This window comes from Siphateles boraxobius, unplaced genomic scaffold (genome assembly GCF_051911475.1).
Source record: "Siphateles boraxobius isolate OS27281-9 unplaced genomic scaffold, OSU_SipBor_1 76, whole genome shotgun sequence".
NCBI lineage: Eukaryota > Metazoa > Chordata > Actinopteri > Cypriniformes > Leuciscidae > Siphateles > Siphateles boraxobius.
In genome coordinates this window covers 2,562,860-2,577,470 of record NW_027509204.1, presented here as the reverse complement: position 1 = coordinate 2,577,470, position 14,611 = coordinate 2,562,860, and the positions used below count along the sequence as shown (strand labels likewise).

The 14,611-nt window shown below is 38.1% G+C and overlaps 1 protein-coding gene across 4 annotated transcripts; it reads left to right on the top strand.

Annotated features, from left to right (window-relative positions):
• The first annotated feature begins 1,557 nt into the window (after positions 1-1,557).
• wnt7ab (wingless-type MMTV integration site family, member 7Ab) lies at positions 1,558-13,382 on the top strand. Of its 4 annotated transcripts, XM_077217701.1 has the most exons (6): positions 1,579-1,664; positions 1,701-1,732; positions 1,925-2,172; positions 2,672-2,898; positions 4,869-5,140; positions 12,139-13,382. In XM_077217701.1, the coding sequence occupies exons 3-6, from the start codon at positions 2,102-2,104 to the stop codon at positions 12,619-12,621; spliced, it is 1,053 nt and encodes a 350-aa protein (XP_077073816.1). In that variant the 5' UTR covers positions 1,579-1,664; positions 1,701-1,732; positions 1,925-2,101; the 3' UTR covers positions 12,622-13,382. The 4 variants fall into 4 exon arrangements, with proteins under 4 accessions (XP_077073817.1, XP_077073815.1, XP_077073816.1 ...); XM_077217702.1 differs by having other exon boundaries at positions 1,558-1,664; positions 1,701-2,172; positions 2,672-2,894; XM_077217700.1 differs by having other exon boundaries at positions 1,558-1,664; positions 1,701-2,172.
• Positions 13,383-14,611: the final 1,229 nt, after the last annotated feature.

The window sequence follows — 14,611 nt, the reverse complement described above, 5'->3', positions numbered from 1 at the left end:
TAAAGAAAAACTGAATGAAGGCGTCTGAGTGCTTTCTGAATGCACATATAAACTATAATACTTTACATCAATACTTAATTAATACTTCATACATTAATAATACTTAACATTTCACTCAGAGAAATGTTTGATTTGCAGTCTTCAGGCATCAGCACACCATTACTTTGTGACCTTTAAGTCAGCCATGCGCTTGAACAGAGTCCAGTAATGAAAAGGCATCTCATCTTGACATGCTGCCCAACGGGACAGAAACTCTCTGAATCTGAGGCGAGGAACCAGCCGGAGACTCAATAGGAACAAACTTTACAATCACAGTTTTCATTTGACAAACATTTATCACATATACGTTTTACCTTATAATAGTCTTGTTTATCTTTTTGTAAATGTTGATAAGATGTTTGAAAAAACTATAAAATATTAGGTAGGTCATCGTAAAGTTTAAAAGCTCATATAAATAGGGCACCGAACTTTAATCTGATATTTAAACATGAAAGTGCAAAGTTAATTTCATAAATGAATTAACCATATTTAAGAAAATAAACCGTCTTGAACCATAGATAAGTTGTGTTTTCACAAATACAAGCACTGTTTGTATATACAGTATAGGCCTATGTTGCCTTCATTGAGTCATTTAACTGATCACGCCTGTAGGGGGAGTGATTGCAAAATATGTTAATTGATAAACACTTCTGCTAAGTAAAAAGCTGCGAATTATTAAAATTGGGATTATGTGCCTTGCTCGAGTGTATAGAGAATGGACGGACAGACATCTGACGCTATAATGTCTTCCTCAAATCTGCAGTTATTCCTGAAGCACCTGCAGTCCATCTGACGTCATCACTCATGAACCACTGCAAACACAACCGCGAGTTCATCATCAACAAGAGAGAGAAAGAGCGTCAAGAAAGAAGTCAAATTGGACACACACACGCGCAGTATTCTGTTCTCTAAAGAAGATGTAGCACAGGTTTAACTTTAGCTACATTTATTTATTTATTTCTCCAGTTTTGAGTCCTGTTTGCTAATATCTATATTACATCTAAGTAAGCGTTTTTAGAGCTCAATCACTTCTGCATTGTCTTTGGCAATATACACTGATCCACAACAGCAATGATTCAAATGCGCAAAATTACCTGTTATCAGAATGAGCTTTATTCGCCAAGCGCGCGCAAAACACACACGCGTTTTGTTGTGGTTTCCAGGAGCTCTGGGAACATTCATTCATACACACATAGAACACAAGAGAATAAAAATAATATTTAAATAAGTAAGATTATTTAAATAAGTAAGATTAAGAAAAATAAACTAATAAAAAAAAAGGTAATATACATAAAGTTTAGAAGACTTATACAGGTGTTATATTGAGTCTTGCTAACAACGTATTATGTGCTTAGTGTTCATTGATTATTTGCCAGCCTGTGTCAAACGCTTTTGTTTCATTAACAGGATGATTTATGGAAGTGAATAAAGCATAGCATAGGGCTACTGTAATGCATATGAGACAGCATGGGTGTCTCTAGAGCCCGCGAGAACACGCCCAGAGGTATAAAGCCGTCTTCATTGTGAGGATGAAGGGCTCAGATCAGACACTTCTGCTCGACCTGTGCCGATATGCGCTCTCAACACGCGAAGGTGCACACACACGACCTGGAGACACGGTGAAGGTGTACACACGTACACGACTTGGTGACACGGTGAAGGTGCACACACACGACCTGGAGACACGGTGAAGGTGCACACACACGACCTGGAGACACCACACACACGACCTGGAGACACCGTGAAGCTGGACACACACGACCTGGAGACACCACACACACGACCTGGGGACACCGTGAAGGTGGACACACACGACCTGGAGACACCGTGAAGCTGGACACACACGACCTGGAGACACCACACACGACCTGGGGACACCGTGAAGGTGGACACACACGACCTGGAGACACCACACACACGACCTGGAGACACCGTGAAGGTGCTCACACACGTGCGGGGAAACTATCCTTGCTGGAACTTTAGTGCAAACTGACTTTATTTAGTAATATACTGGCTTTTCAAGTTTCTCGTTCCTTTTGAGCGAAAACGAGAAAGGACCATCATGAGCAGAAAAACACGACGCTGGATATTTCACATTTTCCTTTGTCTTGGAATAATCTACTTGAAAATGGGGTGAGCTGATAAAAACTTTACTGTAGGTATAAGTCTTGCTGTTTGGTGTCTATAAGTGCTAGCCTACTTTTCTAGTTCCAGCTGGCGTGATGTATTATCAGGTTATTTTATAACAACGATAGTGAGATAGAACAAAGCAAATTGTTTTTATTCAGTGGGAAATGCACTTTTTGGAGGGAATACAAGCCATTTAAATAATGATGCTTTCCAGAGACATTAGGATCCGCTGCGCACTTCGCAGGGCTCTTCAGAAAAATGTGGACGCCTTCAGTGCGCGCGTGAGCTGTCCAGTGCTCGTCCACGCGCAGTATCCTATCCTACAGCACTAGGCTGTAGGCTATATATATATATATATATATATATATATATATATGTGTGTGTGTGTGTGTGTGTCTGTGTGTGTGTGTGTGTGTCCTACAGGTCGTCCAGTTTTTAATCACATAATTGGCCATGCATTCAAAGATGAGTTTGATTCGCGCTCTTCTCTGATCACTTCTAGGGGGTTCTCCACCGTACTGGCGCTGGGAGCGAGCATCATATGCAACAAGATCCCGGGCCTGGCTCCCCGTCAGCGGCTCATCTGCCAGAGCCGCCCGGACGCGCTGATCGTGATCGGCCAGGGCGCACAGATGGGCATCAGCGAGTGCCAGTTCCAGTTCAGACACGGCCGCTGGAACTGCTCCGCGCTCGGCGAGAGGACCGTCTTCGGAAGAGAGTTGAAAGTGGGTATGTTGGACATCTTCTCATGTATGTCAGTCGAAAACAGTGTTTGGGGGAAATTTGTCACTAAAGATAGGAGGGAAGTGTTTACCAATGTGGTTACGGATTATGCAGTTTGTTTAATTTGGGTAAAACAGTTACCTCCTTTACTAGTCACAGTTAATTGGCTTCGATATAAAAAATCGACCGGTTGAAGTTAAGATTTCCGCGCCACATGCCTGAAATGTCTGGTAGATGAGATATAAAGCCTATATGCGCGCGCATGTTTCTCACCTGCGGTCATATGTATTCATGATGCGCTACAAAAAATCTCATTACAATCGCAGAAACCAATCATTAAAGATGGGAATATAATAATAATATAAAACATATGTTTATAAATGTCCTCAGGAAAGATAGAAGCACATTTTGGCTCTTCTTGGGGGGGGGACAACTTGAACTGCTTTATTTATTTATTGTACTTTTTTTAGATTAAAAAAATCCTTGAAGTTTAATAGCTTTGAGATCAGCATTTCAGTGTCTTGGGCTCTTAAAGCACCAGCACCGATGGTTTTGTAAAGAACTAGAAGTGGTTCTACAACTTTTATTTTTAAATACAGCCCCCTATCCAAACTGAAAACTGTCTTGTGAGTTTTGTACTGACATTTTTCATGCATGTATCAGTGTTTGGGTTAGTATTTGCAGCCTGAAGACTTTTTCCACAGATGTAAATTACAGAGCATGAAAAGATGTCACCTGAGACAAATGGACTTTTACTTTGCCAAACCAACCTGCTTAAAATATGACACAACTACTGTATCAGTTTATAACAATTCATGAGGTCTTCCAGAGGAGAAAAGTTAAAGACCTTGTGAGCACAATCAAGTTAAATCACCTTTATTTATGTTTTAAAGCACCTTTACAGTGATGACAGTAACAGCTCTCATCCAATAGTGTCAGTGCAGACAGATCAATAATATTGTTGAATATTAAGTGTATGTAATGACATGGACAAAAGTAAAGTTCTTTCCAACTTAAGTAGCTTCAAAAGTCGCAGATAAAAATGTTACATTATTTCTGTAAGGGGTCTGCAAGTGCTCAGATATAAAACATGAATAAAAACAATGAATTTTTAGATTTTTGACTATACATTCATTGATTTATCACATTATCTTGGATGACAGCTCTAATTTACAATTCGAGTTAATGGTTATACATCTGCCGATTATGCAAATACTGCCGTGTTTGTCAATGATTTATGAGAAGCGATGAGTGATAACCTCAGGAAGTAGATGTTCGGAAGTTCATTCTTCAAGATCATTCGTTATTTGTTTTACTTTTGAGCTCATTCATATTTTGTCTAATTCAATGTAATAAATGTTCTCTGTCTGTGAAATATTAAACAAAAACTACACACTTTATTTATATAGCGCTTTTTACAATACAGATTGTTTCAAAGCAGCTTTACAGAGATAACAGGAAAATAATGCAACAAAGTTTGTTTCCAGAAGAAAATAGTGTCATAGTCCAGCTTAAGTTCGGTGATGGTTTTATTTTTATTGAAAAAAATTATTATTTATATATATATATAGACGCTCTGGATGATGTCATCGTCCAGCTCAGTTCAGTTCTCATATGATAATCTCAAAGCAGGCAGATCAATATTATTGTTGAATATTAAGTGTCCCCAACTAAGCAAGACAAAAGCCAAAGCCTAAAAAGGCACATTACACACTACTTAATTGTCTGCACATAACCAAACGTTTTTACAAACACATATACACTAGTGGTCTAAGACATTTGGACATGGATTTGACAAATCTACACGTCAGAACTTATTCGAAGTCATTTGTTTTTGCGCTTCTAGTCACATTAGACATCATTTGATGGTTAATCTGAAGTATTTGGCCAGCCACAGTATCACACTGTTCAACGATGATCTATAAAGAACTGTGAGTGTTGTGATGTGCAGTTAATGCAGTGTCTGTGGTGTGCAGGCAGTAGAGAGTCTGCGTTCAGGTACGCGCTCCTCTCGGCCGGAGTGGCCCACGCCATCACCTCGGCCTGCACGCGGGGGACGCTCAGCGCCTGCGGCTGCGACCGGGACAAACAGGGCTTCCACGGCCACGCCAGCGGCTGGAGGTGGGGCGGCTGCTCCGCGGACATACACTACGGCCTGGGCTTCTCCAAAGTCTTCATGGATGCTAGAGAGATCAAACACAGTGCCAGGGCGCTTATGAATCTGCATAACAACGAAGTCGGAAGAAAGGTATGTATTTCAAAGTCCCTTGATCTTTGTAAGGCCCCCGGGCAGCTGTTTCAGTCATGCAAGTACAGCTCATATCTCTTTGAAAGGGGGAACATCAAATTCCAAGCGTACGATTAAATTTCACATTTGAAATCACCAATAAAATCTGACATGAACTGTCTGCCTCACAAATGTTATTTCTTACGCTCATATGGCGTGTTTTTCAGGTTGGTCCAGCCAATGCACATGTGCATGAGCCTCAGGTTTCTCTGACTTTACCAACTCCTGATTGGCTCTTTTATTTAGAAGGCGGGACTTATTCCGCCATATTGGCAGATGCAATTTCCCCCATTCATAGTAATACGAGAGAACCGTCTTTGCATATCTTTAATCTTCAATGTATTTGATTATCAAGGAAAGGTTTCCGTTTGTATGTTTGTTGTAAATGAAAGATGCCAGACAAGCTTTAGTTTCTATAGTGCTTGCTTTAAAAGAACAGTATAGTGTAACTATTTTACAAGGTGGCGATTTCGCATAAATTTGTATGATGTGAATTAGATAAAAAGAAGGATTTTTAGAAAAAAAAAAGGTAGGATGAAGGTTCACCCCTAAACATAACTATCATTTGGGGGAAAACAGATGGCAATAACGTGTGAATGAGATTGGGCAGTTTCATATGAATTAGCCACGAGTTCACCAGTTTGTCACCCTTGTGTTGTGATGCATGTCACAGAAGAGTTTACACCGCTATTTTCTGTTCACTACAAGCATACAGTTACTAGTGACAAAACACACGAGAAGTTTCATAAAAAGTAGTGTGTATTCCACCACATAATAAAAATAACTGCAACTTTTTATCTCACAATTGCAAGAAATAAAGTCTGAATTGCAAGATATAAACTCGCAATTGCAAGTAAAAAAGTCAGAATTGCGAGTCTGACTTTTTTCTCGCACTTGCGAGTTTATATCTCGTGAGACTTTATAACTTTATAACAATTCTGGCGTGAGATGTAAAAAAAAAGTCTGATTTGTGAGATAAAAAGTCGCAGTTACCTTTTTTATTTTTTTATTCTGTGGCGGAAACACGCTTCCATATGTTCAGCACGAGACGCATGACGTTCGCTCATGCCTTGTCACGTCACGTTGGAAAACGAGGGTATATGTGGATGACATGCGAGAGCTACATACGGGTTTTGAATGGCATGAGGGTGAGTAAATGACTGAATTTTCATTTTTGGGGGAACTATTCCTATAAGAGGTATTATCTATCAGTGAAGTGATGTTTTGGTTACACTAAACGGATCAAGTGAAAGTCAAGTACAGGGAAGGATTCAGTAACTATGGCACTGCGGTTTGCAGCCGTCAACAATCCAGCAGCAAAGCCAAGACTGGACTGGCACAGCGATAATAGGAAGCTTTTAGGGGTAAGAGCAGTATAAGTGCTAGAGTTTGATTACAAATCAGATGAGCTCCAACACACCCAGCTCTGTACAAAACCACTCCCATTTTCTGCTCAGTTAAATAGACAGTGGCTTACACCAGTATCCCCTATCTCTACCTTTGATGGAAACGCTTCATCTTTGATGGTGTGCTTTTGTCTCAACTTTCAATGCTCAATATTGCCAGAGGTCCTAAAAGGCTTTTTCACTTTCACCTGCATTTAGAGGCTGTGCTTTTCCCCACATACACTGTTCAGACATTTGTAGGTTGTCTTTGATGTGGAATAAGGAATACAGTCCCTTGGGGTGCTTAAAAGTATTGTATGTGCACTTGTAGTGTACTTTTTTTAAACTGTACATATACACTTAAGTACTTAAGTAAAGTAGGCTACTTTAAAGAACATTTTAAATCATTATGTTTTAATAATCGTTTGCCATTCTTTAAGAAAGTACACATATTGTGATGCGTTGCTTGACACCCTAAAGCACAGGTATTGTGTCATGTATCATTTAAATTGAGTGTTATTTTACATTATATTTAAAGTTAAATACATTTTAAATGTATTAAATTGCAACTTCTTTACAAATGTGTAATTACAAATATATTTAAAATATGTGAATACAAGTTTCAATAGAAATTACATTAAAAGTATGCATTAGTTTACCATAAACACTTGTCAGTAGACAAGTAGTACATTCGGCAGTAAACTTTAACCATATTTCAAAGACAATCGAATAATGAAATGAAGTCCTGTTTAAGTGGGTCAAAAATGCTCTCTGAAGTTCAGCTAATTGCATTTAAATGTAAACTATAATACAGTCTATTTACTTGTAAATATCATGCAATTAAAACCATTTAGTTTGACTTCAGTATTCTTTTAAGAATATTATTTCCGTAATAAGGACTCTTTCTAAAATAATTGTGCAAATTTGTAATGGGAACGCGTTTTGTGATTTCTTGTTGCATTGCTTCATCAATAGGAGGAGAATTGCAATAATATAAATAAAGTTCCAAGTGCCTAACCAAAGGAACACCGACCACCATAATGGTGAGTTCAAACAAAAACATTTTTAGGAAAATCCGCATCAATTTATGAAGTCAGCTTATGTGATGTTCTCTCAAATCTTTCAGTTGAATTGACAATTCAACATTCAAGATGACTTTGGGAAATTAATGAATGCAACTAGAGAAAGATAACTGCAGAAGTGAAGGAAATGAGCGAAAAGTCTATTGCCCCGGCTCAAAAACAAAACACATTCAAACCAACCAATTAATCTTAACTTGGGTTTTCTGAGTAAACAGTGAATAGTATGTGAATAGTACAGTTTACTAAGTTTTTAGAATCAAGATAAGACATAAAGTGTTAGTTAGAACGACCGTTGGATTTTACAGCGTAGTCATTATGATGCACATTCCAAGCCTTTCTGAAGCTTATGGCTCACTTCGGACGTCAGTTAAATCAAACATCATTGGTTCTCGCATGTCTCACGACCAAACATCAATAATGTCAGTCAATGCTGTTAAATACAGTTTGACAGAAATCGCATTTATCATACAGCGTTTTCATTTTTAAATGAGAGAGAGACTATCAGTCAAGCTTAATGAGGGTAAAGAAGCTTCCAGCGAATTTCTAGCGTGTTCCACCTTTGGTCACAGAGAGCTGATTCATGGCACCAACACTTCTCCTCATTCACCCTGACATTGTGCAGCTAGTTGAAGAGCCTTTTCTGTGGGACTGCGCTCATACGGTCTTATCTGAGACGCTAAATTGCCTCTTAGTGAACTGACTATCCTCACAGGATCATTCTAGCTGCAGGTTTTGTGTTGAGCGAACTAAAAGAGTACTCTGTTTGAATGCCTCCTCCCTTTCTTCATTTATGCCAGCGAATGTAATGACATTGGCTCTCTGAAGAACAGATAGCAGAAGGTCTTGGTATGATGTGTGATTTGACTGGTGTTATTGCTGTTGGTATGTTGTGGAGAAAGATGACATTATGTGCAATGACAATACAGTTATTGTACATTCATTTGTTGAATGTGAAGTCATGAAATTATCAGTTTGCTAAGTGAAGCCTCACTTTTGCTATTGCTCATACAGGGTTTGTAATTTAAACAAGTAACCTTAAATGTAACTAACTTAAATTAATTAACTTGTTAAACTAACTAACTTGTCCCATACCATTGTGCTGTGAACATGAACCCAAGCCATTTTTGAGAACAGAATAGAGACTTGGGAAGCCATCTACCAAAGAACACCCTAGCAACCACTTAGCAACCATCCAGAACACCCAAGAGCAAACACCTTGTATTAGCAAGCAGTCAAGCTTAAAGACCCAAGGACAGTGTTTCCCAACCCTTTTTCTGGAGGCAACAAACTCTTCCTAATCCAACACACCTGATTCAAGGCATCAGCTCCTTACGTACAGTTTTCACGTACAGATGACACATTGTCACAAGCATCCGCGAAAACGACTAGAAACGCTGTATTCTGCTGCCAGGCCAGTAGATGGCGATGAAACACTATAGACTGAACATGTAATACGCAAGTGCATGACGTCATCTTCTTCAGAGATTCACGTTTTTGCTGTTTACATGGAGGCCGTTTTCTGCACCCAAAACGCCGTTGTCGTGTAAATGAACGGCCAAAAATCTCGTTTTTTTGTTAAAAACAGTGTTAAGACCAGATGCCGGTTGCACCCGCTGGGTATAAGTTACAACTTAGCCTAGTTTTGACATAAAGGGGCACAAAGTATTTAAGCACTATTAAATATTAAACCATTGCACCATTAAACGTAGTTGGAATGTTATCCTACATATAAACTAAATATTTATGAAAGCCTCCAACCAGGAGTAACGGATGAAATAATATATTAGATTACATCAATAAGATCTTGACTTCAATTCTTTAGACATATCTGGTATTGTTGACATTTACATTAATTTACATTTTAAGAGAGAGAATAGTATCTGAATAATTACTTGGTAGCGCTTTATTTCAATAGTCCACTTTAGACATTCTACTAACTACAAGTAACTTTGCAAGTACATTTAAACTAAGTCTTTATAGTCAGAAGAATTTTGTTGGAGGAGCATCTAAATAAAGAGTTGGCAGATATTAAGCAGACAGTCTGTGTCAAGTCAAGTCAAGTCACCTTCATTTATATAGCGCTTTTAATAATATGGACTGTTTCAACGCAGCTTTAGAGTGATAATAGGGAAATTAAAGTAACAGAGACGTCTGCATTTTGGACCAGCTGTAGTTTGTTTATTAAGCGTGCAGGGCAACCACCTAGTAGAGCATTACAATAATCTAGCCTTGATGTCATGAACACATGAACCAATTGTTCTGCATTTGTAATTGAGAGCATATGACATAATTTAGAGATATTTTTAGATGGAAAAGTGCGGTTTTACAGATGGACAAGGACTTGACAGAGCAGCCATCAAGTTTTAGACAGTATTCTAGGTTATTACGTGAGGACGTTTTTTGTCCAATAATTAGAATCTCTGTTTTTTCAGAATTAAGTAGTAGGAAATTACTAGTCATCCATTTTTTTTATATCAGCTATGCATTCCGTTAATTTGGTGAATTGGTAAGTTTCGTCAGGGCTTGAAGAAATATAGAGCTGAGTATCATCAGCATAACAGTGAAAACTAATGCCATGCTTCTTAATGATATCTCCTAACGGTAACATGTACAAAGTGAACAGCAACGGTCCTAGTGCTGAGCCTTGTGGTACACCATACTGAACTTTTGACCGATAAGACATCTCTTCATTTACTGCTACAAACTGATAACAGTCAGATAAGTATGATTTAAAACATGCGAATGCATAGTTAACTATTTTTAACTAGTGGTTTAATCATAGCCAGCTTAAAAGTGTTTGGTACGTATCCTAGTGACAAAGATGAATTAATGATATTGAGAAGATGATCTATGACCTCTGGAAGCATCTCTTTTAATACTTTAGTCGGTATAGGGTCTAACATACATGTCAACTACATGTCAACTTATTCTACCAACCCTAACCCAGCATGTGGTTGCAAATTAATGAGAATTAGTTGACATGTAGTTACAAAGTTAATTATAGTTAATAGAAGGTCCAAAGTGGACTATAAAGCGTAACCCATTACGGTGTTTGCGCTCTTCAACACGAACTCGACCTGAACAGTGTCTTTGTTTGCAGTGGTCCATGTCAAATGCAAAGTTTGGGCTGTCAGGGAAAATTTTATAGACGTCTAACCATAGCCCAAGAATAGACCATCAATTCGATAACATGTCAAAGAAATGAAATCAAACACCTTGTAATCACTGTTGACTTTGCTTACACAATGAAATATCATACATCTCACAAGTTATTTAGGCAAAAACGACATGTAACCAAATTCAAGGTTATTTTGGCTAAAAGTGGGTTACTCATAGATGGACTATATCAGGTCTATAGTTAATCTAGACGGTGACATGACGGCTATTGACTGCTGGGTAGTATCGTATTTCAATGGGAACATATTTTTCCGGTAGGTATGTGAAGCAAAAATGAGTCAAGAATAAACTCATAAGACTTTATTTCAACGATTCATTTCCTTCTCTGCGGGCCTCGAGTCATTTCATGTAGTGTAATAGCGTAGTGTTTCTGTGTTGTATTGTCGCACGCATCACACAGATGACCAGCGTCGGCCAATGGTGAGCCTACGTGTGACGTACAACACAGAAGCACTGCGCTGTTACACTACGTGAACTGTAGTTTTCCACAGAGAAGAAATAAAGTTGTTATTTTAGGTTTTTTTGCACACAAAAAGTATTCTCGTCACTTGATAAACTTAAGGTTCCCTTCGAGAGAGGACAGGCCTGGGTTTATGCTGTGTTTTGTTATATGTGACAGCAGTCGTCCGTGAGGGGCTGCTGTCTTTACTTTTGTTTTGTATTGTTTATTTTACATTTATTAAAGTCTTTGAATGTTCGCCGGTTCCCGCCTCCTTCTTCCCACAATATCTAACCTTTCCACAGTTACAAACTAGCTAGGTCTCTAGTGTGGAGTTTACGCGCAATTTAAGAAAGACTGCTAGTTGACATCTAGATGTAATGTTACTCATCGTTAGTAGAATGTCTAAAGTGGACTATTAAGTCTTACCAGAAGAAGTGCACTTTAAATACCCAGATGATGCACTCATTTAATCATGTGGTATGTTGGAGACTTCATGCTAGCAATGGTCACACATATTTCTTTACTTAGCCCTATAAAAACTACATGGTAAAAGTGTAAAAACAATCAGAAGACTTTTGCACTAGCAGCAAATTATAGTTCTTTGTCTTGTGTAAGTGTACCAACAGCTTCATGTTTTCATATTATTGAGGATTTTATACCTGCTTAAGCAAACCTTTTTAATCTGAATACTGAAGTTCAAACAAAACGTCAACATGAAACGATATTGCAACCTCCCAAATTTGTGCAATTTATACAATGTAGGTGTATTTGTATGACATCATTTGAGTGTGTTGACAACATGTGGTGTGTTCATATTGAGTAATGAAGCATTTGCGCTAATTTTTCCCACTCTTGCTGCTGTGCTCGACCCAGGTCCTAGAACGGAGTATGCGGCTAGAGTGTAAATGTCACGGTGTGTCTGGATCCTGCACCACCAGGACCTGCTGGATGACCCTGCCGAAGTTTCGTGAGCTCGGCTACATCCTCAAAGACAAATACACCAACGCTGTTCATGTGGAGCCAGTGAAAGCCACGCGCCACAAACGACCAACATTTCTCAAGATCAAAAAGCCCTACTCGTACCGCAAGCCCATGGACACAGATCTGGTGTACATCGAGAAATCTCCCAATTACTGCGAGGCGGATCCGGTGAGCGGCAGCATCGGCACTCAGGGGCGAGTTTGCAACAAGACGCTGATGCACCATCTCAACGGCTGCGACCTCATGTGCTGCGGACGCGGGTACAACACACACCAGTACTCACGCGTGTGGCAGTGCAACTGCAAGTTCTTTTGGTGCTGTTATGTCAAATGCAACACGTGCAGCGAGAGGACAGAGGTGTACACGTGTAAATGACTTTGACCTTCTGCATAGTTTTTGACATGGTCTTTTATTCAAAAGACTAACCTAAAAATATGACTCAATCAGGTTGGATTTATTCTTTTGCACAAGACCTTACTTTAGACATGCTTCCTTCACTTTAATGGATGATCATCGAGATAACTGGAGAAAGAATTAATTGTGAGAAGGAACTGAAAAGTGTATATTGCTTAATTTCTGATGCCACGCAGTTTTACCTGCATTCTTCACTAAATCTAGAGCGTAAATCGGGTCTGCAGGATCATGAAGCTATCTGGATTCAAATAAGGCTTTCTTGTCTTCGACCTGTTGTAAAACTGATAACAACTATCTGCGCATTGATTTTACCAATGGAGTTACTGGGACATGGACGTCTTGCAATGAAAATAATGGAGAAAATACTCTAACAGAGCACAACAGCAGGTTCCAGAAGTAAATCCTATTCATCTTCTCTGATAATGTATGACGTTTCAGGACAGACCTACCGTGAGTCAGGTCGAGTCACATTTATTTATATAGCGCTTTTACAATACAGATTGTTTCAAAGCAGCTTTACAGAGATAACATGAAAATAATGCAAAAAAAAATGTTTCTAGAAGAAAATAGCATCACAGTCCAACTTAAGTAAGTTCAGTGATGGTTCATTTTAGTTTTTTATAAAAGTTATTCATTTAGTTCATTTATTATATACAGTATATAGCGGCTCTGGAGAAAACCATGATGTCATCGTCCAGCTCAGTTCAGTTCTTGATGTATGCAGGTGCGTTGGTGTCAATGCAGGCACATCAATATTATTGTTGAATATTAAATTAAATGTTAAATGTGAGTGTTATTTATGCTTCTGTAGAAGCTACAAGTCAAAGTGCATTAACTGCCATATTTTTATAGAGAAGACCTACACTTTCAATATAAAAGCTGTTCTGAAGACCAATCAGAGAAGTCAGTGTTACTAAACTGAGATTTCTGCTAAAGAACTCAGTAGTGAATGACACATTCACGTTGCTCGACTCTCAAATAACTCAATTTTATTAAATATTTTTCAATTAAACAGTTTTATATTTGGAAGTCAATTTTAATAGATTATATCATTTGATGTTTATATACATACAGTATATATATATATATATATATATACATATATATACTTCAAATCAGGATTTGTGATGTTGTGAAGCTGGTGTGTTCGGTTCATGAATCTGAATGCCTTACTGAAGAAAATGAATGGGAAAACTACTTCTGGAGCCAAGGTTGCTGAAAACGTTGGCGACAATTTTTGTGCTCTGCTGTTTAATTCTTCCAAACAATTGATTTAATTTATTTATTAAAAAAATGTTGATAACTGTAATTAATGAAACATTGAGCAGAAATAATGGTTAAATGCAGCTCTGCATGTTTATGAAAGCTGAATTTATTCACAAAAATACTGAGCTTTTATCCGAAAGATTAGCTTTTTTAGTTTACATAATACATTGTTATAAGACAACAAGCAATATTTTTTTCTTTGAGAAATGTCCTGTATGCTGCTACTAGTCTGAAATAATCACATTTGTTGTAATATTAAGAGACATAGAATTTACACTGAAAATATCGGTATATATATCGGAGAGTATATTTTGTGAAAGACTATTTTTATATGAATGTTTTATTTATACTTTGTCATTTCGGACAATTCAATGCCTTCCAGTAGCATTATGCAGTAATTTTAATTTGTGGGTGACAGAGTTGGAATGTGAACATTAATTATTAAAATAAAACTTCTAGATCTAATCATGCAAACATGGTTGTCATGAAGATGAAGGTAACCAGGATCCAATCCGAAGGTATTTTAATAAAACAATAAACACAGGAACAGACTGAAGGTTTAACAGTGCGTTTGTGAAACAGGGGTAGACACACACACACAACACAACAAATATCGACCGACAATTGAAGACTGAACAAAGAGGAACTAAATAATGTGCAGATTAGTGTCCATGGGAACAGATGA